This window comes from Bos javanicus, chromosome 29 (assembly GCF_032452875.1).
Source record: "Bos javanicus breed banteng chromosome 29, ARS-OSU_banteng_1.0, whole genome shotgun sequence".
Lineage (NCBI taxonomy): Eukaryota > Metazoa > Chordata > Mammalia > Artiodactyla > Bovidae > Bos > Bos javanicus.
The window spans coordinates 26,509,196-26,536,792 of record NC_083896.1 but is presented as its reverse complement, the minus strand read 5'-3'; the positions used below and the strand labels follow the sequence as shown (position 1 = coordinate 26,536,792).

The 27,597-nt window shown below is 36.9% G+C and overlaps 1 protein-coding gene and 1 pseudogene across 4 annotated transcripts in view; one reads left to right on the top strand and one right to left on the bottom strand.

The window, feature by feature from the left end:
- Positions 1 to 26,963, top strand: part of LOC133241128 (L-lactate dehydrogenase C chain) — a 33,052-nt gene extending 6,089 nt beyond the window's left edge. For 2 of the 4 annotated variants that reach the window (XM_061406246.1, XM_061406247.1), the window contains exons 3-8: positions 62 to 179; positions 5,421 to 5,594; positions 9,602 to 9,775; positions 11,066 to 11,183; positions 20,224 to 20,347; positions 26,682 to 26,963. In XM_061406246.1, coding sequence (XP_061262230.1) covers positions 62 to 179; positions 5,421 to 5,594; positions 9,602 to 9,775; positions 11,066 to 11,183; positions 20,224 to 20,347; positions 26,682 to 26,846 — 873 coding nt within the window. In that variant the 3' untranslated portion in view covers positions 26,847 to 26,963. The remainder of the gene's footprint in view (positions 1 to 61; positions 180 to 5,420; positions 5,595 to 9,601; positions 9,776 to 11,065; positions 11,184 to 20,223; positions 20,348 to 26,681) is intronic. The other 2 variants (XM_061406248.1, XM_061406249.1) reach the window with 2 other exon arrangements.
- LOC133241129 (WW domain-binding protein 2-like) lies at positions 21,388 to 26,682 on the bottom strand (annotated as a pseudogene).
- Positions 26,964 to 27,597: the final 634 nt, after the last annotated feature.

The window sequence follows — 27,597 nt, the reverse complement described above, 5'->3', positions numbered from 1 at the left end:
TTTTCTTTTTCTCTTAAAATTGAAATGGGAACATTTTATTCAGACCTTTCATGTATTTTAGGATTTGGCTGATGAGCTTGCCCTTGTTGATGTTGTGACAGACAAACTGAAGGGAGAAACAATGGATCTTCAGCATGGCAGTCTTTTCTTTAACACTCCAAAGATTGTCTCTGGAAAAGGTTAGTTTTATAAAATTATTTTCAAAACTTAAAAAAACTAGTGAAGTCTATCAAATTGTTGTCAATAAGTATAAAATTTAAAATAGCACCTTTGTAATTAGGACATATAATTTAGAAGGTTAATATTTTTAACAAAGAACATTCCATTCTGATTGGAGAATATTTGATAAATATAAAAACAGTATTAAATTTTTAAAATCTCTCTTGTTGATGGTTTTGTGTATTTACTTTTTTCTATTCGTTTGTTTTTTACACAACTGACATTGTATTATATAAATGCTTTTTAAGCTTGTCATTCAGTTGTATATGTTTTCCCAAAGATATGCAGTCTCAAATAGTTTTTGTAATATTATTGATACATTTATCTATATTCTTGTTTTTTTTCATATGTGTATCTATATTTTTTAACCAGTTTTTTAGACAACCAGGTTTCAGGGTATAGTTTGAAGCTATAGAAGAGGAAATGGAGAGCTTAGCCCGATTAGCATTAACATTATGTTTTGGCCAACTAATAATTAAATAATTATTTAATCATAAAGTAGTATATATAGTGTGCTTTTTGGTAATGTGATTCAACAGATTTACTTGCTACTAGAAGCCCTCTTGTCTAACATGATTGGAACTGAAAGTGGTTCAGTTCAGTTCAGTTCAGTCACTCAGTTGTGTCAGACTCTTTGAGACCCCATGAATCACAGCACACCAGGCCTCCCTGTCCATCACCAACTCCCGGAGTTCACTCAAACTCATGTCCATCAAGTCGGTGATGCCATCCAGCCTTCTCATCCTCTGTTGTCCCTATCTCCTCCTGCCCCGAATCCCTCCCAGCATCAGAGTCTTTTCCAATGAGTCAACTCTTCACATGAGGTGGCCAAAGTACTGGAGTTTCAGCTTTAGCATCACTCCTTCCAAAGAACACTCAGGACTGATCTCCTTTAGGATGGACTTGTTGGATCTCCTTGCAGTCCAAGGGACGCTCAAGAGTCTTCTCCAACACTACAGTTCAAAAGTATCAATTCTTTGGCTCTCAGCTTTCTTCACACTCCAACTCTCACATCCATACATGACCACTGGAAAAACCATAGCCTTGACCAGACGGACCTTTGTTAGCAAAGTAATGTCTCTGCTTTTCAATATGCTATCTAGGTTGGTTATAACTTTCCTTCCAAGGAGTGTCTTTTAATTTCATGGCTGCAATCACCATCTGCAGTGATTTTGGAGCCCAATTACTTACTTTTAAAAGTAAGTGCCTGTTAGAACCATCATAAAATTTTATGTTGACCTGAAACATGTAAATGTACAAGAACTTCATTTGCTAATTTTCTAATTGGAGGGTAAGACCTTTGAGCATGGCTTAGCTGATTGGAGTTTTTGCAGTATTTTTTTTTTTTTTTAAATAGCATACCAGTAATAATCATTTCTATTTCTTTAAAGTACTATAATTAGTTTAAAGATACTCATGAAGCAGTCTAATCACAAAATGCTAATAAATTTTTATGGTTTTTCTTCATTTTTATTTCTCATAACTAAAAGAAAGATTTTTAAACAGCTTTATTTTAACATGTCTTTCTAAAGCATTCAACTTAATTTTTCATAGTAACAGTCATTAAAAAATTAACTATGAAATACTTGAGACATAAAAAAGAGCTAGAGCTTAAGTATAACAAACATCAATGCAGCCAGCACATAGCAAAAGAAGTAAAACATTACCAATTCACTTGACACATTCTCTGTGTTAAATCTATTCACATCTTAATCCTGAATGTCGTGTTTACTATGTATTTCTTTCTCCTTCATCTTCTAGTGGTTTATGTCATATTTTGTAATTAATGTATCTGGCATAAATATGTTTGGGTAGAAACATGACAAATTCTTGATATGCAGCAACTCACAAGCACAGAAGTATACAGACATACTAGAAGTCTACTATTAATAGTTGAGAGTGTTCAATATACCTTGGGTATCAGTATGTTTTACATCAGTTAATCTGTTGAATTTGTTGAGCAGAGTCAAGTTAAAAAGCTACTCCTGTATTAAAATACTTTTAAAAATCATTCAGCTTTTAATTTCTAGTAATATGGCAGGATAAGTACCTGAATCAATCCTTTTGCTATAAATAACAAAACTTCTGCAAAAAATATGAAAGAATAAATATCAATACTTAAAGAATTGATAAGCTCTTAATAAAGTTAAGACATTTTCAGAACAGGGACTGAATGAAGGCAGGAAATGGTAGAGTTAAACAGCACTGTTGCTAGTTTTCACTAGCTAGTGTTAGCCAAACCTAGGGAACTTGAATTTTGGTTTTCCCTGCCTCAAAGGAGTTAGCAGACTGGAGACAGCCTAATTTGAGGAGGTGCATAGGAAATAACCCCATAAAGCAAGACCCCAGTGGACTACACCAGGGACCAGTAAACTTTTTTCTGTAAAGGGTCACATAGTAAGTATTTTAGGCTTTGTGAGCAGCATAGTCTCTGTCAAAACTTGCAGCCCTTCTGTTGTATTAAAGCATCCATTGACAATACATAAGCATGTGGGTGTAGCTATATTCCAATGAGACTTTATTTACAAAAACAGGTAGTAGAACAGATTTGGCTTGCTGGCCTTAATTTGCCAATTTCTTAATGTAAGAATGACCTGGAAATAATTCCCTTCTCTGTATCTCTGGGAACTACAAGTAAAATTGACTGTCTCAGAAATGCTTTAGTAAAAGAGGGAAATGGCTGCTAAGGATTTGGAGCCACAAGTTGGCCCTTAATTCCAATAAAAGCTTAGCAATCTTAAGATAGTCTCTGGAGGAAATACATTTTATTTAAGGCTTCAAAGAACTTCCCCAAATAAAGTTTCATGGAAGGTAAACATCTCACAGTATGAATAATTAAATCTACAAGAAAAAATGAGCAGGAACCAACAGAGGCCGCAGTAGATTTCTGATAAAGAAATTATAAAACAAATTATAATTTAACTGTGATTATTTAAAGAATAAAGTGCAAGCTTGAAAATATCAGGATAAGATAGGAAACTATAAGAAAAAGAACAGATTTTTAGAAATAACCAGATATTAATATAACTTCTGAATGTGAAATGGAATGAAATAAAAAATTAATAAATTTAATAATAGAGCAGACATATTTGAAGAAACAAGTGGTGAATCTAAGGCAATTACCCAGAAGATGGCAAGAAGGAGAAAATATGACAGGTTAAGAATCATGGCGTATAGACTGAGACAGTGTAAAATACTACTTAGAAGAGTGAATCAGGCAGAGGAAATACTTGAAAAGATTTTGATTTAGCATTTTGGAGAACTGATGAAAAACAACCCATGGATTCAAGCCAAATAATCTCAAGACGGATAAATAAAAATCCCCATCTAGACACAGTCTTGTGAAATTAGAAAATATTAAAAACAAAGAGAATTTTAAAATGATCAGAAAACAAATTACCTACAGAAAAGGGAGGGGGAGGCAGACTGACTTATCAATAGTAGCAGTGAGAGCTGAAAACAATGGAATGATATCTTTAATGTGTGTCTGAACTTAGTTGCCCCAGGCATATGGGGTTTTAGTTCCCACACCAGGGATGGAACTTGACTCTTCTGCATTGGACCGTGGATTCTTCTTTTTTTTTTAAACCCTTATGTGGAGGTCTGACTTTCAGTAGATTGCTGTAAGGGAGCCGCTCTGCTACGTATGAAACCCAGACCCAGAAGCAGGTCCTCTAGTAATGGTTTAGCACCAGGTTCCCAGGAACCATGCTGTGCGTGTCAGGGGAGGGGGCAACCTCCTTTCTGGGCTGTACACTGCGTTCCAGGATGAAGCACTCTGCACCGGACCCTAGTCCCTATGTGGTGGGTGCACAGCCCCAAGGGACGTGGGTGGCAGCCCAAGGAATGCAGATTCTTAACCACTGGACCACCAAGGAAGTCCTATAATACTTTTTAAAAAAGTCCAATATGGGATACTGAACATCGTGTTGTTGGGCTTTATAAGTGAAATATTTTACAACTGGTCGTCAGATTTAGAAGGTTAATTTTCTTATGTGAATGAAGAACTTTTTTATGATCTTAAGCATAGCCCCTCACAATAATCGTTATACATTCTCACTCTTCGAATCCTCAAACACACATAAATTCTCAGAATTCTAAACCTCTGATTCATATGGTATTTCTAAGAATCCAGAGAGTTGAGTTGCATTGCCTCAGGCTTTAATAAAAAATAGAAATGTGGGCTAAAAGGGATGGTAGGTTCTATTATTTTGTTTTTTTAAATCATGCGAACATTGGTAAATCATTAGTGACAAGATTTCCTTCAGGTTATACTGGGTAACACTGTTGTTCAGTCACTCAGTTGTGTCCCACTCTTTGCAACCTCATGGACACCATGAGCAGGCTCAAGCATGCCAGGCTTCCCTGTTCTTCACCATTTCCCTGAGTTTGCTCAAACCCATGTCCATTGATTGAGTCAGTGATGCCTTCCAACTGTCTCATCCTCTGTCACCCTCTTCTCCTCCTGCCCTCAATTTTTCTGAGCGTCAGGGTCTTTTCCAATGAGTCAGCTCTTAATAATCAGGTGACCAGTGTATTGGAGCTTCAGCTTCAGCATCAGTCCTTCCAATGAATATTCAGGGTTAATTTCCTTTAGGATTGACTGGTTTGATCTCCTTGCTTTCAAAAGGACTCTCAAGAGTCTTCTCCAACACCACAGTTCTAAAGGATCAATTCGTCAAGGCTCAGCCTTCATGGTCCAACTCTCACATCAGAACATGACTACTGGAAAAACCCTAGCTTTGACTATAAGGACCTTTGTCAGCAAAGTGATGTGTCTGCTTTTTAATACATTGTCTAGGTTTGTCATAACTTTTCTTCCAAGGAGCAAACGTCTTTTAATTTCATGGCTTCCCTGGTGGCTCAAACAGTAAAGAATCCACCTATGATTCAAGATATGCAGATTTGATCCCTGCGTCAGAAAGATCTCCTGGAGAAGGGATTGGCTACCAACTCTAGTATTCTTGCCTGGAGGATTCCATGAACAAAGGAGCCTGGCAACCTATAGTCCATAGGATCCCAAAGAGTCAGACGTGACTAAGATAACATTAGTGTGTGGAAAATCTGTTCATTTGGAAGTGTGAGCCATGACAGTAGTGAAGTACTTTAATACCATCACCATACAATAGACTTTTAAAGAATTAAGGCACAGAGATCATGGCAGTCTTGATCCAAATATTTTCTTTTGTTTCTTTCTTTAGATTACACTGTATCTGCAAATTCCAAATTAGTTATTATTACAGCAGGTGCACGGCAGCAAGAGGGAGAAAGTCGCCTTAACCTGGTCCAACGTAATGTGGATATCATGAAGTCAGTCATTCCTGCCATAGTCCAAAATAGTCCTGACTGTAAGATGCTTATTGTTTCAAATCCAGGTGAGTCTTTTCTATTCCCTTTAACTGCATAAGGATGATATTTCCATTCAGTTCAGTTACTCAGTCATGTCCAACTCTTTGCGACCCCACGGACTGTAGTACGCCAGGCCTCCCTATCTGTCAGCAACTCCCAGAGCTTACTCAAACTCAAGTCTATCGCATCAGTGATGGTATCCAACCATCTCATCTTCTTTCGTCCCCTTTTCCTCCTGCCTTCAATCTTCCCAGCATCAAGGGTCTTTTCCAATGAGTCAGTTCTTCACATCAGGTGGCCAAAGTATTGGAGGTTCAACTTCAGCATCAGTCCTTCCAATGAATATTCAGGACTGATTTCCTTTGGGATGGACTGGTTGGATCTCCTTGCAGTCCAAGGAACTCTCAAGAGTCTTCTCCAACACCACAGTTCAAAAGCATCAATTCTTTAGCACTCAGCTTTTTTTATAGTCCAACTTTCACATCCATACATGACTACTGGAAAAACCATAGCTTTGCCTAGACAGACCTTTGTTGGCAAAGTAATGTCTCTGCTTTTTAATATGCTATCTAGGTTGGTCATAACTTTTCTTCTAAGAAGCAAGCATCTTTTAATTTCATGGCTGCAATCACCATCTGCAGTGATTTTGGAGCCCCAAATAATAAGGTCTCTCACTGTTTGCATTGTTTCCCCATCTATCTGCCATGAAGTGATGGGACTGGATGCCATGATCTTAGTTTTCCTAATGTTGAGTTTTAAGCCAGCCTTTTTACTCTCCTCTTTCATTTTCATCAAGAGGCTCTTTAGTTCTTCTTCGCTTTCTGCCTTAAGGTTGGTGTCATCTGCGTATCTGAGGTTCTTGATATTTCTCCCGGAAATCTTGATTCCAGCTTGTGCTTCATCTAACCCGGCATTTCGCATGATATACTCTGCATGTAAATTAAATAAGCAGGGTGACAATATACAGCCTTGACGTACTCCTTTTCCGATTTGGAACCCGTCTTGTTGTTCCATGTACAGTGCTAACTGTTGCTTCTTGACCTGCGTACAGATTTCCCAGGAGACAGGTCAGGTGGTCTGATATTCCCATCTCTTTAAGAATTTTCCACAGTTTGTTGTGATCCACACAGTCAAAGGCTTTGGCATAGTCAATAAATCAAAAGTAGATGTTTTTCTGGAACTCTCGATTTTTCAATGATCCAGTGGATGTTGGCAATTTGATCCCTGGTTCCTCTGCCTTTTCTGAATCCAGCTAGAACATCTGGAAGTTCATGGTTCATGTACTTGTTGAAGCCTGGCTTGGAGAATTTTGAGTATTTTGCTAGCGTGTGAGATGAGTGCAATTGTGCAGTAGTATGAACATTCTTTGGCATTGCCTTTCTTTGATATTGGAACGAAAACTGATCTTTCCATACCATTTCTTTTTTTTTTTCTTTTTAAAACAATGTCATTGAGCAAATTTATGATGATAAACCACACCCATCCAAAGTACACAATACTTTTGTTTTTCCCAGAATTATTGGTATATAATTGACATGTAAATTTTATGCATTGTTGTTTAGTCACTAAGTTGTGTCCAGCTCTTGTGTGACCTCTTGGACTGTAGCCTGCCAGGCTTCTCTGTCCATGGGATTTCCCAGGTAAGAATAAAGGAGTGGGTTGCTATTTCCTTCTGTAGGGGATCTTCCCAACCTAGGGATCAAACCCATGTCTCCTGCACTGGCAGCTGGATTCTTTACCACTGAGCCACCAGGGAAGCCTATCATATGCTGTGAACTTATCATATACAGATGAACATATCATATACAGATGAACTTATTTACAAAACAAGTATAGTCACGGATGTAGAAAACAAACTTACGGTTTACCAGGGGAGGGGGAGGGAAGGATAAATTGGGAGATTGGAATTTATGTATGCACACTACTACACATAAAATAGACAATTAATAAGCACTAATGTATGGCACAGGGTGCTCTAATCAGTACTCCATAATGGCCTATATAGGAAAAGAATCTTAAAAAGAGTGGATATATGTACATATATATATATTGTTTTGTGTGACTTTTATGAGTTAATTCTATCAAGTCTGTATTCTTTATTATACATGGACACAGAAGTCTGTTTCATCTGTTTAGTGATCTACCAGGAGTGGATATACGTATAACCGATTCACTTTGCTGTGTACCTGAAACTGACAAAACATTGTAAATCAGCTATACTCCAAAAAGGGGCTTCCCAGGTGGTGGAGTGGTAAAGAATCTGCCTGCCAGTGTAGGAGACACGAGAAACAGATTCAATCCCTGGGTCAGGAAAATCCCCTAGAGAAGGGAATCGCAACCCACTCCAGTGTTATTGCCTGGAAAATTCCATGGACAGAAGGAGCCTGGTGTAGGCTACAGTCCATGGGCTTGCAAAGAGTTGGACAGGACTGAGCACACACACAGAATACTCTAATAAAAATTGAAAAAAATATTTTATTCAAAAGAGAATAAAAAGACAGTAAAGTGAAAATAAAATGATGGAAAAAGATATTGCATACAAATAGGAGCTAAAAGAGAGCTGGAGTTGCTATACTGATATCACATAAATTAGACTTTAACACAAAAATTATTGTTGCAGACCAGAGTATTATATAATGATAAAAGGCTAATAGATGCAGATAAGGCAGTAAACAAAATTCCACACTGAATTATGATTTTAAAAAATAATTTACTAACCCATGAATGAAAGGAATTTTCTTCAACCTCATAAAAAAATATTTATGAAAAAACCCCAGCTAGCCTTATACTTGATGGTACTAGACTGAATGATTTTACTTCTAAGACCAGGAATGAGGCAATGAGACTTGCTTTTGCCACTTCTGTTTAGCATCATGTTAGAAATTCTAGCCAGAGTAACTGAATAGAGATTTATCAGATATTTTAAATGAACTATTTTAACTGTGGTTAACGAACTAAAACAAAGCATGTCTAAAGAACTAAAGGAAATAATTAGTCTGATCTCTCACCAAATGGTGAATATTACTAAATAGATAAATATTATTTTTTTAAAAAGAATAGAAATTCTGAAGTTAAAAAGTTAAATGAACATTAACTGGAGGGACTCAATAGCAGAGTGAGAAAGCAGAAGGAAGAATCAGTGGACTTGAAGACAGGGTAGTTGTTTAATGCCTGGGCTTTCTCAGGGACAGTTTCTGTTGATGTTTTTTTCTGTTTGTATGATATGTATTTCCTTATTTTGTTTCATGCCTCATAATTTGTTGAAACTTGAACATTAAAAAAGTACAATAGGGAAACTCTGTAAATGAAATTCTTTCTTCTCAGCGTTTGCTCTGCATCAGCTTGTTGTTTGTTTTGTGACTTTTATGAGTTAATTCTGTGAAGTCTGTGTTTTTTATTATATGTGGACCCAGAAGTCTTATGTTTCATCTGTTTAGTGATCTGCCATTGATTGGACAAAACTTTCCTTAAATTCTTGGAACCAAAAGATACCTCCCAGTCTTTGCTGCAGGGCTCTGTGTACAAGTTGGGGCATGCCTTCAATACTTAGCCAGGCAGTTTATAACTGTGCCTTTGCCTTTACTTCCTGCTTTCATAGAACCTCATGATTAGACAGAGCTAAAGTTTACAATCTTCTCTTGTTTTTCCTGAGCATGCACACACCTGCATACAATCCTAAGCATGCGTGTGGCTTTATTCTAAGTAGGAGACTCTGATAGTTTACATGAGGCCGTGGTGATGGAGAGGAAAAATCTAGGTGATCTTAAAGAGATCATTCACCGATCATTAAATATACAGAGGCATATATGTTATTTCAAAAAAGAATCTTTCATTTTAAAATTCTGATGGTGAATCATTTAATCTTTTAAAACCCATCTGAGAGATTATCTTTTTTTCTTTGTTGACTTGCTTCATTTTGAACTCTAATGAATCTATATTTGACTCTAAGTCAATTGATCTGTCTATTCAGAAAATCAAATTGTAAGAAGAAGTTACTATGAATCTTTCTCTAACAAGAAATTTTTCTTCCTAGTGGATATTTTGACATACGTTGTCTGGAAGTTAAGTGGTTTACCTGCAACTCGTGTAATTGGAAGTGGTTGTAATCTAGACTCTGCCCGTTTCCGTTACCTAATTGGACAGAAGTTAGGTGTACATCCCTCCAGCTGCCATGGTTGGATTATTGGTGAACATGGTGATTCTAGTGGTAAGTGTAAACTCATTACAATTATATAATCGCACTTCTCATCTTTAATAATGCTTATTGTCCTTAAAGTGTTGGCATTTTACTGTTTGTTTTCCTTAACTTTCAGTCTTTTGTGGCATTGATTTAGCTACCTCACACAAAATAGTGCATAGAGCATATAGCTATTTTAAAATTCAATTTTTTTTTTTTGGTCTGGAGCACTTTCATTGTGGTTTTAAGGACAGAATTATTAAGATATAATACACATCCCATAAATTTTACCCATTTAAAGTGTGTAATTCACTGCATTTTTATTCACAAAGTTGTGCAACCATCACCACAGTCTAATAGTAGAAAATTTGCATCACCCCCAAGAACTCCCATTCCTGCACTCACGCCCTGCCCTAACCACAGGCAACCATTAATCTACTTTGTGACTCTTGAGATTTGTTTTTCCCTGACTTTACACAGAAATAAAAAATTTTAATGTGTGATTTAAACTATTACTTAGGTCATATGTCTTGGCTCTTTTCCTAACTTAAACATTTAATCTCTGCTACACAATTAGAACTTCATGCTTATAATGGTCTCTAATTCTGTGATGTGTATCAGTCTTCTTTCCATAATGCCAGTAGATCCATTGAGAATAGGCACCATTTATTCTTTTATTCAATCATCCATTTGTTCAAAACATTTAATAAGTAAGTACTTCTCTTTTCTTCATACTTCAATGGTCATAGTATAATAAGTATTTTTTATTTGATTTAAACACAATTTTTTGACCAGTGCCTTAATTGGCACCTTTTGGCTTCTGTTATTGTCTTAGCTTAAAAGACAATAATCATTAAAAATAATTTTCCAGGTATGTTTTAATTTCTCCCATTTAATATTCCATGATTTTATTTTTTTAAAAACTCTGTATGGTTTAATAGTATGATATTAATTTATTGCTCTTTGCCCTCTTATAATATTTTGTAATTTCTTATAGATTATTTTCTTTATGTATTCTATATTTGTATCTTGCTTTAACATGCCTCCTTACCACAAATTACAAATAAATTCTACTGCATATTTTATGATACTTTATAATTTTAGTTTTTACATTTCTCTCTTTTGTCTATTTGAAACTTATTTTTATATATGGTGTAAGGTAGGAACCTAACTTTATTCTTAAAAACCACACTAAACTTACCATATATGTATAAATTAATAAAATATGATAAAGCCAACACCTGGGTAAAAAAAATCCACTGCACTTAAACAACTGAAGTATTGGGAAGAACGGTTCCTTATGAGATTTATTTCTTTTAGTGCCTTTATGGAGTGGAGTAAATGTTGCTGGTGTTGCTCTGAAGAGTCTAGACCCTAAGTTAGGAAGTGATTCAGATAAGGACTCTTGGAAAAATATCCATAAGGAAGTTGTTGGAAGGTAACATTAGTTATTCGCTTTCTTAGTACCTTAATAATCAGTTGTAACAACATATTTTACAGACAAAAAGTATAAAAGTTGATTTTTGCTTTTTGTGAGGTAAATAACATTCTGAAAATTCCCAAAGTTGGACTCACATAATGCATAGCTTTCTTTTGGAGGACATTTTTCAAACAGAAAAGAAGACAGTAAGTACTTTCTGTTTCTATGATTTTGACTAAGTATATCATATAGGTGGAATCCTTCAGTATTTGTCTCTTAGTGACTAGTTTATTTTGCTTAGCATAATGTCCTTAAGGTTCATCCATATTATAGTATATGTCAGAGTTTCCTTACATTTTAAGACTGAATAATATTCTGTTGTATGTAAACATACCACATATTGCTTATTAATTCATCTCTTGATGGATTCTTGGTTGGCTTCCATGCTTTAGCTATTGTGAATAATGCTGCTGTGAATATGCATGTACAGATCTCTTTGAGACTCTGTTTTCAGTTCTTTTGGGTATATACCCATAAGTGAAATTGCTGCTGCTGTTGTTCAGTCGCCCAGTTGTGTCCGACTCTTTGCAACCCCATGAACTGCAGCACACCAGGCCTCCCTGTCCCTCACCATCTCCTGGAGTTTGCCCAAGTTCATGTCCATTGCATCGGTGATGCTGTCCAAGTGTCTCTGATGCCCTCTTCTCCCTTTGCCCTTTGTTTTGAGGAACCACCATACTGTTTTCCACAGTGGCTATACCATTTTACATTCCCATCAATACTGTAGAGAAGTTCCAATTTCTCCACATCCTCACCAACACTTGTTATTTTCTCTTTGACAGTGGCCATCCTAATGGATGTGAGATGGTATCTTATTGTAGTTTTGATTTGCATTTCCTTGATTAGTGATGCTGAGCATTTTGTCCTGTGCTATTTGGCCGTCTGTATATCTTATTTGGAGAAATGTCTATTCAAGTCTTTTGCCTAGATTTGAATTGGATTTTTTGTTGGTTGTTGAGTTTTAAGAGTCCTTACTATATTCTGGATATTAATCTCTCATCAGACAATTTACAAATATTTTCTTCCATTCCATAGGTTCTTTTTTAAAACCCTAGTCATAGTGTCTTTTGATGTACAAAACTTAGAAATTTTCATAAAGTCCTTTTGTCTGTTTTTTCTTTTGTTGCCTTTTGTGTTCTATTCCAAGAAATTGCCAGGTGCAATGTTATGAAGTTTTGCCCTGTGTTTTCATGTAAGAGTATCATAGTTTTAGGTCTTATATTCAGATCTTTGATTATCTTGAATTCGTTTTTGTAAATAGTTTTAGGAAAGGGTCCAATTTTAATCTTTTGCATGTGGATATCCAGTTTCCCCAGAATCGTTGGTTGAAATGACCGCCCTATTCCCATTCAGTGATGTTGGCACAATTTTTGAAAACCAGTTGAACAGATTTTCAGATATGGAGGTTTACTTCTGAGCTTTCTATTCTATCTCACTGGTCTATATGTTTATGTTGATGCCAGTACCATGCAATTTTGATTACTGTAGTTTTATAGTTTAGTAAGTTTTGAGGTCAGAAAGTGTGAGTCCTTCAGCTTTCAAGGTTGTTTTAGCTATTCCGAATCTCTTGAGATTCCATATGAATTTTAGGGTGAGTTGTTCAACTTCTGCAAAATCTATCCTTGGGAATTTTATGGGAATTTCACTAAATCTGTAGATGGTCTAGGGTAGTATTAGCATCTTAATATATTAAGTCTCCAAAGTAATTAACCTCCAATTAAAATAAATAAATTAAAAAAATATATTGTCTCCAATTCATAAACATAGGTCGTGTTTCCATTTATTTATGTCTTCTTTAATTTCTTTCATCAGTGTTTTGTGGTTTTCATTGTTCAAGTCTTTTACCTGCTTGGTTAATTCTGAAGTACTCTTTTTTTGGTGCTATTGTAAATGGGATTGTTTTACTAATTTCCTTTTTAGCTTGTTCATTGTCATTAAATAGGAATGCAGTATTTTAATGTTGACTCTACCTGCTGCTGCTGCTGCTGCTGCTAAGTCGCTTCAGTCGTGTCCGACTCTGTGTGACCCCAAAGACAGCAGCCCACTAGGCTCCCCATCCCTGGGATTCTCCAGGCAAGAACACTGGAGAGGGTTGCCATTTCCTTCTCCAATGCATGAAAGTGAAGAGTGAAAGTGAAGTCACTTAGTCGTGTCTGACTCTTAGCGACCTCATGGACTGTAGCCTACCAGGCTCCTCCGTCCATGGGATTTTCCAGACAAAAGTACTAGAGTGGGGTGCCATTGCCTTCTCCCTGCTACTTTCCTGAATTCGTTTATTAAAAGTTTTTTTGTTGCTGTTGTTGTGTGTATGGAATCTTCATGGTTTTTGTATATAAGATCATGTCATCTATAAGCAGAGATACTTTTATTGCTTCCTTTCCAAATTTGAATGCCTTTTATTTGTCTTTCTTATCTAATTTTCTGGTTAGAACTTACAATGTTGTGATGAATGGAACTGGCAAAAGTGAGCATCTTTGCCTTATTCTTGATCTTAAAGGAAAAGCTTTTAGTTTTTAACCATTGGGTATAACTTTCACTATGGGCTTTTCATATATGGCTTTTATTATGTTGAGGTAATTTTTTTCTACTCCTGGCTTCTAAGGTGTTTTTATCATGAAAAAGTGTTATAAATTTTATCAAATAATTTCTCTGTGTCGATTGTAATGACAATGTGGTTTTCCTCTTTTATTCTCTTACTGTGATATATTACATTGGTGGATTTTGGTATATTGAACCATCTTTGCTTCCTAGGACTGAATCATGGTGTATAATCCATTAAATACTGTTGAATTCAGTTTGCTAGTATTTTGTTCAGGATTTTTGCCTCAGTGTTTGTAAGGGATAACGGTCTGTAGTTTTTTCTTTTCTCTCTTTCTCCCCCGTCTGCCCCCCACCGCCGCCACTTTTTAACTATTTTAATTTAAAAAAAAATAGTGACTTTGTCTTTCTTTGGTATCTGTGTAATGCTTAGAATTAATAATAATGTCTTCACTTTCATTTCTGATTTTAGTAATTTGAGTCTTCTCTCTTTCTTCTTAATCCATCTAGCTAAAAGTTGTCAATTTTGTTGACCTTTTCAAAAAACTGTTGATTTTTTTTTATTGTTTTTCCATTCTTTATTTTGTTATTTCCACTCTAATCTGTACTATTTACTTCCATCTGCTAGATTTGGGTTTAATGTGTTCTTCTTTTCCTAGTTCCTTAAGTTGTAATGTTAGATTGTTGATTTGACATCTTTCTTGCTTTTTAGTGTAAGCATATATGGCTGGCTGTAAGTTTCCCTTTAGCACTGCTTTCTTTGTCTAATAAGTTTTATCTTATGTTTTCATTTCCATTCATCTCTTAAATATTTCCTAATTTCTATTGTGATTTCTTTTTGACCCATTGGGTTGTTATAGTGTGCTTTTTAATTTCTGCAAATTTGTTAATTTTTCAGTTTTACTTGTGTTATTGATTTCTAAATTCCCCTGTTGTGTCAGAGAATATACTATGATGCCTGTCTTATTAAATCTGCTGAGACTAGCGATTTCCCTAGTGGTCCAGTGTCTAAGACTCCATGCTCCCAATGCAGGGCGCTCAGGTTTGATCCCTGGTCAGGGAACTAGATCCCACATGCTGCCACTAAGAGTTCACACGCTGTAACTAAAGGGTCCTGCATGCACAATGAAGATTGAAGATCCATGTGCCACAACTAAGACCCGGTGCAGCCAAATAAATGAATATTCTTCAAAACTGAAAAGAACTAAATCTATTGAGACTTAATTTGTGGCATAACATTTAGTCTACTCTAGAAAATAATCCCATGTATACTTGAGAACACAGATACTGTTGTTGTTGAGTAAAGTGTTCTGCTAGATCTAGTTGGTCTATTGTGTTGAATTCTCAGTTTCTTTCCTTACTTTCTGATTGAGAGTGGGGTATTGAAGTCTTCAATTATTCTTGTAGAACTGTCTATTTCTTCCTAATATCTTCACTATTTGTTTCATGTATTTTGATGGTTTGCTATTAGATGCATATATGTTTATATAATTATTGTTTTATTTTCTTGAACCTCTGGTTAGTGTATAATGTCATTTGTCTATTGTAAACTCTTTGATTTAAAGTCTGTTTTGTCTGACATTAGTATAGCCACCCCTGCTCTCTTTTGGTTACTATTTGTATAAAATATCTTTTAATCTATTTGTGTCTTTGGTTTTACTTACTTTTAAATAAGTTTCATGTGATAGCTTGTACTTGGTTCATGTGTTTTTATCCATTCTGTCAATCTCTTTTGCTTGGAGAGTTTAATTCATTTACATTTAAAGTAGTTACTGATAAGGAGTGGCTTCTGTCATTGTGCTCTTTGTTTTCTATATGCCCTAGAGCTTTTGTTCCTCATTTCCTGTATTACTGTTTTGTGTTTATTTTTCATAGTGGAATATTTAAATTTCTTTCTTATTTTCTTTTGTATATATCCTACAGCTGTTTCTTATAGCTGTTTTTATTCTGGTTGCCATGGGGGATTACCTTTAGCACCCTAAAGTTATAATACTTTTAACTGAATTTCTACCAGCTTAACTTCAGTAATGTACAAAACCTCTGCTACTTCATAGTTCCATCCTCACCCCTTTTGATTGTTAATATCATAAAATTGCATCTTTATACACTGTTTGCCCAAAAATATAAATTAATAATTCTTTTAAATGCAATTTCTTAAATTTGAAAATGAGAGTTACATATCAAAGTCACAGTGATACTACCTTTTTGACCAATTGTTCTTTTAAATGTATTAGTTTCTAAAATTATGCAGAAAACAAAAAGTGGAAGTAGAAATTATTGTTACCATATTACTAGCTTTTATAAATATCCATGCATTTACCTTTATTGAGATCTTTATTTTTTCACATGACTTAAAATTACTGTTTATTTCACCCTGCAGGACTGCCTTGACTAATTCTTGCAGGGCAGGTTTAGTGGCGATGAACTCCCTTTGCTTTTATTTCTTTCGCAATGTCTTAATTTTTCCCTCACTTTTAAAAAATAGTTTTGCCAGATGTAAGATTCTCGATTGACATTTGTTTTCTTTTTTATTTAAATATATCTGCCCAGTACTTTCTGGCTTCCAAAGTTTCTGGTGATGATCTTATTTTTCACTTTTCTTCAAACTTTTTTCTCTCTGTTTCTCAGGCTCAGTTATTTGCATTGTCCTGTCTTTTAAGTTTGCTGATTCTGTCTTCTGCCTGCTCAAATCTGTTGTTTAATCCATCTAGTGATTTCTTTTTTTCATTTCACTTATTGTACTTTTCAGCTCTAGGATTTGGGGCCTGGGGTTTATTTTTAGGTTTTATGTTTCTTTTTTGGTATTTCCATGTTGTTCACTCATCATTTTCTTGACTTTCACTATAGCTTCCTTTAGTTTTTTGAGCGTCTTTAAGACAGTTGTTTTAAAGTCTTTGTCCAGTATATCTGCCATCAGTTTTTTTCCTCCAGGGACAGTTTCTGTTGATTCATTTTTTCCTTTGAATGGGCTGTACTTTCATGTATCTTTGTATACCTTGTGATTTTTTTGTTGTTGAAAACTGGATGTTTTAATCTAATAATGTGGCAACTTTAGAAATCAGAATCTATCCGGTCCCCAGGGTTTACTGAGTTTTTGTTCTTGTTGGTATTGCTTTTGTTTTTGATTGTTGAAAGCTATTTTTGTGCCAAGGACCAGCCTGAGTTGTAATCTTATGGTCTTTGATGTTGTTTCTAAGCCTGTGCACATAGGTGGTTACTTTCTAATTTCCTCAAAATATGCAATTGCTTTTGTATATTCTGGTCTTCAGTGTCTGGCTCCTAAGTGGAAAAAAGAAATATTAAGGGAAGAGGAAAAGGGTACTTGCTCTTTACATTCCCTGGAGGCCACCTGAATAAAAAGGGGAGAAGCTTGCAATAGTTGTGGGGAGATGAAACAATAATGGGGAGATGAAACAATAATGGCTTTGCCCTCTTTGTCTCCACCTTTGTTATCAGAAGCAGTAATCATTCATTAGAAAACAGATCTCCGATATTTGAAGAAAAGAGTCCTTTTCACAGGCTGTGCACAAGCTGCTTTGGGTACATGTGAACAGCTGCTACTGTGCTAAGAGCTGAAATTAACCACAATTTAATATACAAGCCTTCCCTTGGAAGTTTTGAGCTTTCAGAAGACTCCAGAGTTTCCCCAAAAGTTATATCAAACAGAATCTGGCATTGCATTTATTGTCTAGGTGGAGAGATAGATTCCTGGTGCTCCCTACTCTCCATCTTCCTAGAACCCTCCAGTACTTGAAGGTGAAAGTTGCTCAGTTGTGTCCAACTCCTTGTGACCCCATGTACTGTAGCCCTCCAGGCTCCTCTGGTCCATGAAATTCTCCAGGCAAGAATACTGGAGTGGATAGTCATTCCCTTCTCCAGGGGATCTTCCCAACCCAGGGATCAAACCCAAGTCTCCCACACCGCAGGCAGATTCTTTACTATCTGAGCCACCTAGGTTTTTAAACTTAGACAACTGTTTTGTGAAAAAGCATACTCAAAGCCATCTTTCCAGATACTCCTACATTTACCTTGATATCTCATCATGACCTGGGTGATTATCTTTGTGTTATATATTGCTCATAATTCTTATGACAAACATGTCCTAATATTTTATACATAGAAAAAGACAAGCTTTTTATACCTATAATCACCAGAATGTGTAAGATCAAATAGGTAACCAAAATCCCTCACCAGATGTTTTGATAATTCTTAATTAATTGTACTATCTTATTTTTCCTTTTACCATCATTTGTACCTTATTAAAGTTATTTGATAGCTGCATTTAATTATGTGTTCAGTTTCTCTGAACCAAACTTATTTCCTCTTCTGGTCAAACTATTCCCACATCAATTGGAAATTTCAGGTTAATATCCAAAAAATATCTTTTCTTTGATGGTTGTTAGTGGTATGTTTTATTTTCTTAAATTTTCTTAAGAGGACCTACAAACATTTGTTATGCCATATAGCTTTGGATAAGAGATTAAATTAATGCCTACCAAATGAAATGTATGTTAATATTACCGAATCACTTCATATCATTCTCAACAAAAATGTCCCTTTCCCTTGTCTACTATATATTTCCCATTATAGGGGCTATTGGGAGCTGTTTCCCAGTAAATGCAGGAATCTATCTGATCTGGCAGGACAACTATAACCTAGACACTAAGGAACGTGTTTTAGCCAAGACTGGTTTCCAGACGTCACGGAGTAACCCATCTTTATAGGGATGTTGCATTGTTGGACTTTTGTCTGCCCAGTCCCTGATAATTGTTCTACAGGGACTGTTAGTTTCTTTTTCATTTGAAACACTGTTGCTGTAAGGGAATAGTGATTAAGATCACATTTTCCACTGAAGTCCTGTGTGATCTGAATACCAAATACTGCAACACATTACAGATCAATACTCATTCCAGTTAGTCCTTAACCATGCAGTGTCCAAAATTAAATTATTTACCCCTTTTTTATTTAGCAGAGGGTCTATAGTTATAAAGACTCCTCAGGATACTGCTAGTACTTTCCTTAAAACAACTCAACTCTTACATTACTCAACTCTAATTTTTCAGTGCCTAACTAACAATTGCAGGGGAGTGACAACATGATTTGATAGGATGTCCTTCCAGTTTCTGAATGGAGCATTTACTTTACAATATGAGTCAGTTTTTGTCTTAAAATACCTGCCTTAAAACTGCTTTTTCTTGATTCTCCCTTTTATATCAGCAGTTTTAATTTCATTAGGATGGTTAACAACAACTAAAGGATTATGTTCTTAGCCATTTTCTTCTGAACCCTCTTCTCCAGATTCCACTATTAAGATTTGTTCTCAGTTACCTAAGGCATAGCTTTCTTCAGCTTTAAACACCACCAGTCAGTCAGTCACTAGGCTAAACTTCCTTTCCTTTTTTTTTTTTTTACTTACCCCACAAAGTCTTGGTTATATTGAGAGTCTGAAAGTTAATCTTAATTTTGATACCAATCTTCACGGCCTCTAATAGTGCCCTGGTTTTGGATTGATAGTCAAATCACAGGACACCACAATAAGTATAGTCCATGTTGAGTTGATACATTTGCTACTGAGTGTGTTGTGTGCAGTCCTGGAGCCTTGAAACTGTGCCTAGGTGGTTGCAAGAACCCCTGATACAAATAATGATGCTGTACATTCTGTGTTTCTTGTCCTGGATCCTTTTCTCAAAAATATATAAAATCAGAGCTAAGTTAAAACGTCTTTGTCCTTTAAGTTTTACTGTCAATCCAAACTCAAGATTGCTATTGGTGGCAATGCAAAAATAAAATACATATTTATTACAGAAAATAAGAAAATTCATAAGCATAAAGAAGAGGTCACCTGTAAGCCTGTTACTCAAAAATAATCATGTAATAATTTGGTGGATTGATTTAATTCTAAAGTTCCTATAAAAGTACATTATGTTTTTTACAAGCCTGAGATAAGAAATTACATAATATTTAGGATTATGCTATTTTCCTTTGACAAAATATCAAAACATTTCCCCATGCTTTAATATATTATTGGTTTAATAATATATCCTTAGGGAAAATATGTAACTTAAAATTATATAAAGTTTAAAGTTACATTGACACCTTAAAAATTTTATGTGGTCAGCAAGATATATATGCTTTCAAGGTGATCAGATTCTATGTTTGGATATTTAAGCAAAAATACAAAAATTTGAAGCTAAGTTTCATTTCGAGTGGCACAAATGACCTAGTTCTCTGCCTTTATGGTAAACAAAAGATAAATTACTACTTACAGTGAATAATGAAGTTTATGAGAATAATATAGAAATTTTTATTGCCTATTCAGAGATAATTTCAAGAAGAGATCTCTAAGAAAATTTTAAGAGTGTTATTGACATATAGGTTGCTTTAGAATGGATGCTTGAAAAATATGTTCTCTCTGAATCAATTCTCATGAATTTGATTTTCTTACTTTCCACAACTGTAGTGCCTATGAGATTATCAAGCTGAAGGGGTATACCTCTTGGGGTATTGGACTGTCTGTGACAGATCTGGTAAAATCAATCTTGAAAAATCTTAGGAGAGTGCATCCAGTATCCACTATGGTGAAGGTAGGCTTAAATACAATCTTCACTTATCATTCTTTTAATAATGCTGAGTCCTTACTATGTGCCAGTCATTACACAAAATGTTGAGAATATATTGGTGAACAAAACAGTCAGAAACCCTGACCTTATAGAGTTTAATGAAAGATAGCAACTTAATAAAACAGTTACAAAAGCAAATAATAACACATTTTGTTAAGTGCCATGATGACAAACTATGAAGTTCTTAGAGTATACAAGAAAAGAATTTAACTGCTCTGGGGAGGGGGCATTCTTGGTACAGGCAGGCAAGCTTTTCTAAGGAAGTAAAATGTGACCTAATCTGAATAATGAGTAGGAGTTAATTTGGAAGGCTGGACTAATATTCCAAGCAGAGGGAGGAACACATGTGAAGGGGACCTGAGGTAGATATAAAAAGAGGACACTTGAGAATCTGGAAGGAAAAAAAAGGTCAGTTATTGAAATGCACAGAGCAAAGGGAACATAGGGAGGTGTATGATAAGGCTGGGGGAAGTAGGCAGGTTGGGCCACTGAAAGTCTTATAAATGTTATAAAGGTGTTTGGGTCCTTACCATAAGAGCTATGGAAATCTACTAAAGAACTTAAGAAAGGAACTGGTTTTACAGTCTTTGTTTTTGTTGTTAAAAAGATTCCTGGGGTTGTGATAGACAGAACAAATTTGAAGGGGACAAGAGTATAGGTGGGTAAACTTGGGAAGAGGCTGTGTATTACAGAAAAAAGTAGTAGTAGAGATGAAGAGCGGAGAAGGCAATGGCACCCCAACTCCAGTTCTTTTGCCTGGAAAATCCCATGGACGGAGGAGCCTGGGAGGCTGCAGTCCATGGGGTCACTAGAGTCAGACACCACTGAGCGACTTCACTTTCACTTTTCACTTTCATGCATTGGAGAAGGAAATGGCAACCCACTCCAGTGTTCTTGCCTGGAGAATCCCAGAGACGGGGGAGCCTGGTGGGCTGCCATCTATGGGGTCGCAGAGAGTCGGACACGACTGAAGTGACTTAAGCAGCAGCAGCAGCAGCAGAGATGAAGAGATGGGGACAAATTTGAGATACATTGTGTTTAAGAGGTAAAATTCATAGGTCTTGGTAATGGAGTGAGGTGGCAAATGAGGGAGACAAAGGTCATTTTTAGATTTCTGTTTTGCACAGTTAAATGGTAGTATAATCCACTGAGGGAAGGCATATTCAAAGAGAATCAGATTTGAAGATCATGTTTGCAATTAGGGAGAAATTGAATTTGAGGTGCCTTTGTAATGTCTGAAAAAACAGGCAGTTGGGTACAAGCTTCTGGAATTCATGAAAGAGTTTTGGGTTGCAGTTATAAATGTGAGCATCATCAGCATGAAAACGGTAAGCAACAGAAGCCAACTCAAACTAGCTTAGGCAAAAGAAGATATGTTGACTCATGTAACAGAAATGCCAAGGAGGCCTGAACCACATGCTCAAATTGTATCATTAGAGCTATTTTTTCTCTCAATCTCAATCTCAAAGCTATTTTTTTCTCAAAACAATCTTTGCTCATCTTTTCACTCTTGTTGGCATTAATATCCTGTGGACATTTTTCATAGAGCAACAAAGATGGCATGCTTAGAGCCGACAGTAGCAGTACCCTGCCTCTCCATTGCCCATATTAATTTCTTGATAATTGGCTTTTTGGGGATTACTTGTCCATTCCCATGATACTTATCGGTTAGGGAGAGGAAGTTACTGAAAGGAAAAGAGAGGTTCTGTGCTAAAAAAAAAAAAAAGATAAAGAGATACTTGACAGGCAAAGACAATAGATATCCCTTACACATGGTAACTGAAATCATGAATTTCAATGAGCTTGCCTAAGGAGAGAGTATAAAGTGACAAGACCGATTGAGTCTTGAGGAATTTCAGTTTTGAAAGCTGAGTTTATAGTATGAGTCCACGGAGCTGACTAAGTGGTGGCCAGAGTTAAAAGAGAAACCAATAGAACACAAAACCATGGTAAGCAAGTGAAAGGAGGATGCCTTAAAGATGAAAGGATTGGTTTTCTGTTGTTGATTGATGTGAAGTCATGTAAAAAGAGGGTTTGAAAATGCAAGGAAGATACAGTCACATATGTCATTGAAAGCCTTAGCAGGAGATGTTTAATAAAGTAATAGGAATGAAAAAGTCTGATTGGAGAACACCAGGGTCTTCTTAACTTCGGCAGTATTGACTTTCGGACCAGGTAATTCTTCATTGTTCAGGATGACTTTTGTGTTGTGGGATGTTAGCAGCATCCCTGGCCTCTACTCATTAGATGCCAGTACATACCAATTTTGACAATCAAAAATGTCTCCAGATATTACCAAATGTCCCTTGGGAGGCAAAATCATTTCCACCTGACAGAACCTCTTAAGTAGCTGGGGAAATTAAAGCCAGTGTGGAAGTAACTCAGTCATGTCCAACTCTTTGCGACCCCATGGACTGTAGCCTGCCAGGCTCCTCTGCCCATGAAATTCTCCAGGCAAGAATACTGGAGTGGGCAGCCATTCCTTTCTTCAGGGGATCTTCCTGACCCAGGGATTGAACCCAGATCTCCTGCATTGCAGGCAGATTCTTTACCATCTGAGCTACCAGGGAAGCCCAAAAGCCAGTGTAAACAGCTCTTTTGACGTAAGTGACTGTGAAAATAGAGCAGTAATTGGGGAGGAAAATCAGGGCAAGGCAAGTTTTTTTCTTTTAAAAGATAAGACGTAAAGAAGATATTGGAGATAGAAATAATAAGCAGAGAGAGTGTTGGTTAATAAGCAGAGCATTTGTGAGGATATTAGACCTAGGAATGAGGAGGAATAGATATCTGTTTTAATAGAATGGATGTGAGAGTTGGACTGTGAAGGCTGAGCGCCAAAGAAATGATGCTTTTGAACTGTGGTGTTGGAGAAGACTCTTGAGAGTCCCTTGGACTGCAAAGAGATCCAACCAGTCCATTCTGAAGGAGATCAGCCCTGGGATTTCTTTGGAAGGAATGATGCTAAAGCTGAAACTCCAGTACTTTGGCCACCTCATGCGAAGAGTTGACTCATTGGAAAAGACTCTGATGCTGGGAGGGATTGGGGGCAGGAGGAGACAGGGACGACAGAGGATGAGATGGCTGGATGGCATCACTGACTCAATGGACGTGAGTCTGAGTGAACTCCGGGAGTTGGTGATGGACAGGGAGGCCTGGCGTGCTGCGATTCATGGGGTCACAAAGAGTCGGACACAACTGAGCGACTGAACTGAACTGAACTGAACTGAACAAAGAAAATAGTGAATCACAGATTTGTAAGTTTGGCATTAGAAGCATCTGATGATGTCTATCTTTTTAGTGAAAGGAGACAAAATCATCTGCTACAAGTCAAGGGAGATAGAGAAAAGTCAGATGTTTGAGAAGATTTGAAATCACCGTTGTAGATAATAAGAAATAGAAGTTAACAGAATCAAGGCAGAATTTCTATCAAGTGGACTCATTTGAGATTGAAAAGCATTAATTTTAACATATTAACAACTTTGTTGTGTCATTTTTCTCTAGGGATCTGAGTGTAGGAATGGAGAAATAGCTGAATTCATTGGGGTTTGGGTTTTATTTCAGGAGTGTTAAGGAGAGAGAGGAAGACTGAGATAGATATAGGTAGTTTTGGTTTCTACACGTTAAAAATGAGTTTGACCTTCTACTAAAGGGTCACTGTCAAGTTCAAGACCTTTGGCCTTAAATATTATATACATACAAATGAATAAATTACAAAAGAAAATGATTAATAAAGATTTAAGAAATATTTATAAAAGCTAAAAATTAAAATAGGCAAAGGGTCTTAGAGTATGGCAAAAGGGTTACAGAATGGACCCAAGAAATGAATCTTAAGTTGGAAGAATCTCATAACAAAGTTCAGAGTGGGATACTTGGGGTGGGAAGAGAAGGTCTCATGAACTAAAGAAAGAAGACAAAGAACTGGAAAGAAAGGGAATTGGTTGATTTATCCACATGGACAATGACATCACCAAGGATAAGGGCAGAAACTGAGAGGGAAGATTATTAGGTGTTAGAGTCTTTTATGAATAACATGAAATACTCAATAGGTTTGGAGATGGTGATTAGAAAGAGAAGAGCTAAATAAGATGAGCCTCAAAAAATAGGGGGAATTTTTTTAAGAGGGCAAGGGATTAATAATTTGGAAGAGACGGGAGTGATTCCACACACTGTTCCTCTTTTGAGGATACAAGGGGCTCTGGGAGAATAAGCAATTACCTCTAGAGGGCTCCTGAAGAAGAGTTAGGTATCAAATGAAGGCTCCTCAAAAAAGATTGAGTAATTTGGGAATTTCTTAGTCACTACTGAACAAATCAATAGATGAGTTATATTTTATAGGAAATACTTAAACATTTGACATTAAGAGCAGAATCACTTGTATGCTGTTATTCTTTTTTCCCAGTTCATTTTTATTCACATTTTCAGCAAATAAAGTTGGCAATAGAGTTTATTTATTATATTAACTTGACTTTTTTTGGTCAATAAATAGAGAATTCTCTTTAAATAACCATTTCCTTACTTCATGGCCAGTCTAGGAGAAAAGGAAGCAAATTTCAGTGCATCCAGGGGTCATATTGCCAGCCAGGCATGATGCTTAAAGGGAAAGAGGGTAGACTGAGGGGCTGGCAGCAGGTCATGGTCAGCACACAGGGATAGGTCAGGGTAGGGCCCTTATTTCCAGTCCATCCAGCAGCCCCCAAGTGGATGGACATGCATTTCCAGTTCTAAGAAGCCCCTTCTATAGGAAGAGAGACAGTGAAAGTAGAGGGAACAAATTCCTGAATCACTAGCAGGGAAGGAGAATGGCTTCTGCTCCAGCCACACTAGCCTTTTTCCTGATGCCACCCAACCAACCCCTGCAGCTCATGTTCAAGCTCCAAAAGGCATTGTGCTACACAGAGGTAGCACCAGAAGGACCACGGACAGGAAAAGGAAGTGGGAGGAGGTAAGTGTAACTGGAGCTGGAATGTGACTGGGAAGGGAATGTGCGCTGGCAGTCTGGTGGGCCAGTGGCCTTCCGTGGCTAGGCATAGACCAGAGTGAAGTGAATGTGAGTAGAGCCTGGTGGGGAACCCTGCCAGGAGAAGACATGTAACTAGTCTGAGGAAATCATGAGGTTGAGTATCACGTGGCTACCAAAATGAGGGAGTTGGACTGCAGTGGAGGAGATGGATAGGGAGTCCTTCTGTGGGCCACTAGAATAGGAACAGGAACACTGAGCTCCTGAGGAGAGCCCCAGAGATGGTGAGAGGGAGGCTTGGTTGAGTAGTGCCAGTAGACTCTGAGCTATCAGGGGAAGCTGGGAGGCACCACTCCAGAGTCAAGGAGCCTCTTCCCTTGCTCTGTGCTAGTTCCTGGTAACTTAACAGTCAGATTTGGAGGAAGAGCAAGACCTTCCCATTGCCGCCTCCAACCCTATGTTCAACCCCAAGGGGTGAGGTAGGAAAATGCAATGGGTAGTGGGAGGCAGAGGTGTGAGATCTACTGAGTCTTCTTATCTTCCAGGGAGGAGGTGGAGGCTGGTGTGTGGTCATGTAGGCATTGTGTGAGTTACCCAGGTTGTAATAGGCTCTGGCAGCTGCCTCTATGGCCTTGGCTTCAGCTCCAGGGTTGGAGGGAACATCAGGGTTGCTGATGGAAGGTTCCATGGCCCCAGGATAGGGTGGTGGCCATGGCTGCACCTATTCCATGGCCCTGTCCATCATTGAAGGACCTGGATAGAAGTCAGGTGCCAGCCAAGAGGGCAGGGGTGCATTCCATTAGTGACTGGCAGGGAGATTACATAAACCCTGCTGGGCATGTGAGAGGACCTTGTACCCTTAGGCTCTACCTCTGGAAACTTGAGAAGCCACCTGTTAGCACCTGTTGTCCAAACTTAATGGCATCCCCTGGTATAGAGATTATGCAGAGCAGAGCTTTTCTAGCTACTTCCGCCTTCACTGTTCTCTTATTTTACACCAAAAAACAAACACAGGCTGCTAGATCTCACAGGCTGCATAGTCCTTCATCAGACTGCATGACATCCTTTCCCTTAGACAGAAATATGACAAAGGTTAGGGGTAAAGTAGACAATGCCTTTCTTTGTTCCTTTGAAGTCCTCTGGAATGTTCTTTGTGTCATTAAACACAAGTTCTTACATGGTCTTAAGACATTAGGATGCTTTTGGTGGTATGCTCTCCACTGCCCTCAGTGACTCTTCTTGAGTTCCATATTCTCTCTGTATATTCTAATTCTGAAGCGCTCTTGCGTAGCAGCTTTTCCATATCACATTACTGAATAATAACCTAATTTTGCCTTTTAGGGCTCATATGGAATAAAAGAAGAAATCTTTCTCAGTATCCCTTGTGTCTTGGGACGAAATGGTGTCTCAGATGTTGTGAAAGTTAACTTGAATTCTGAGGAGGAGGCCCTTTTAAAGAAGAGTGCAAGCACACTTTGGAACGTCCAAAAAGACCTGAAATTTTAAAACTTTTTAATGTTCCGTGTTTTAGAGAACAGAAGATAGTAGGCTGTATATTTATATTTTGAAAGTATTCTCACCTGATCTGTAAAAAATAAAAAGAATATTGGACCTATGACATAACTCCAGTCTCTCAAGACTAGAAAAAGGAAATGGTAAAGAATTTCTCCCCTTTAGGAATCTCTTATAGCTCTATTCTAATGGGCTCAACCTGTACAAATGTGTCATAAATGTAAAAGTTGGCTTCAGGTTTATTAGAATATGTATAATAATCCATTTATACAGAGCTTATGATTCTTCTCATAAAACAATGGGATTTCTAGTATTGAAATTTCATCTTGTGCTTTATTCCATTAAGACATCAGCATATTCACTTTATATTGCTTCAGTAACTTCATGCATTTACATATAATCATTACAATTAATATCAATGTATATCAGAAGGAAAATAGAAATAAAACTTTATGGCCTAAAAAAATTAAATGAGGTATCTTCACCCTGCAAGTATTATAGCAATTAATATAAACTCAAATAGTTGATTTGGTCCCACTGTTAAAATACCACACAGGGAGTTTAGACCAGGTTATTAATTTAGCAAACTACTACTCTGCTTGCTGTATTATGGTTATGAGGTCAGTATGACATGATTTCTGCCTTCAAGTATCTCACAGGGAGATTTAGGGTACCTCATCTAACTGGTTATAGATGGATGCTTGAAACAGTCAACTGGTAGCTCCCTCTTGGTGTCCAATGTTAG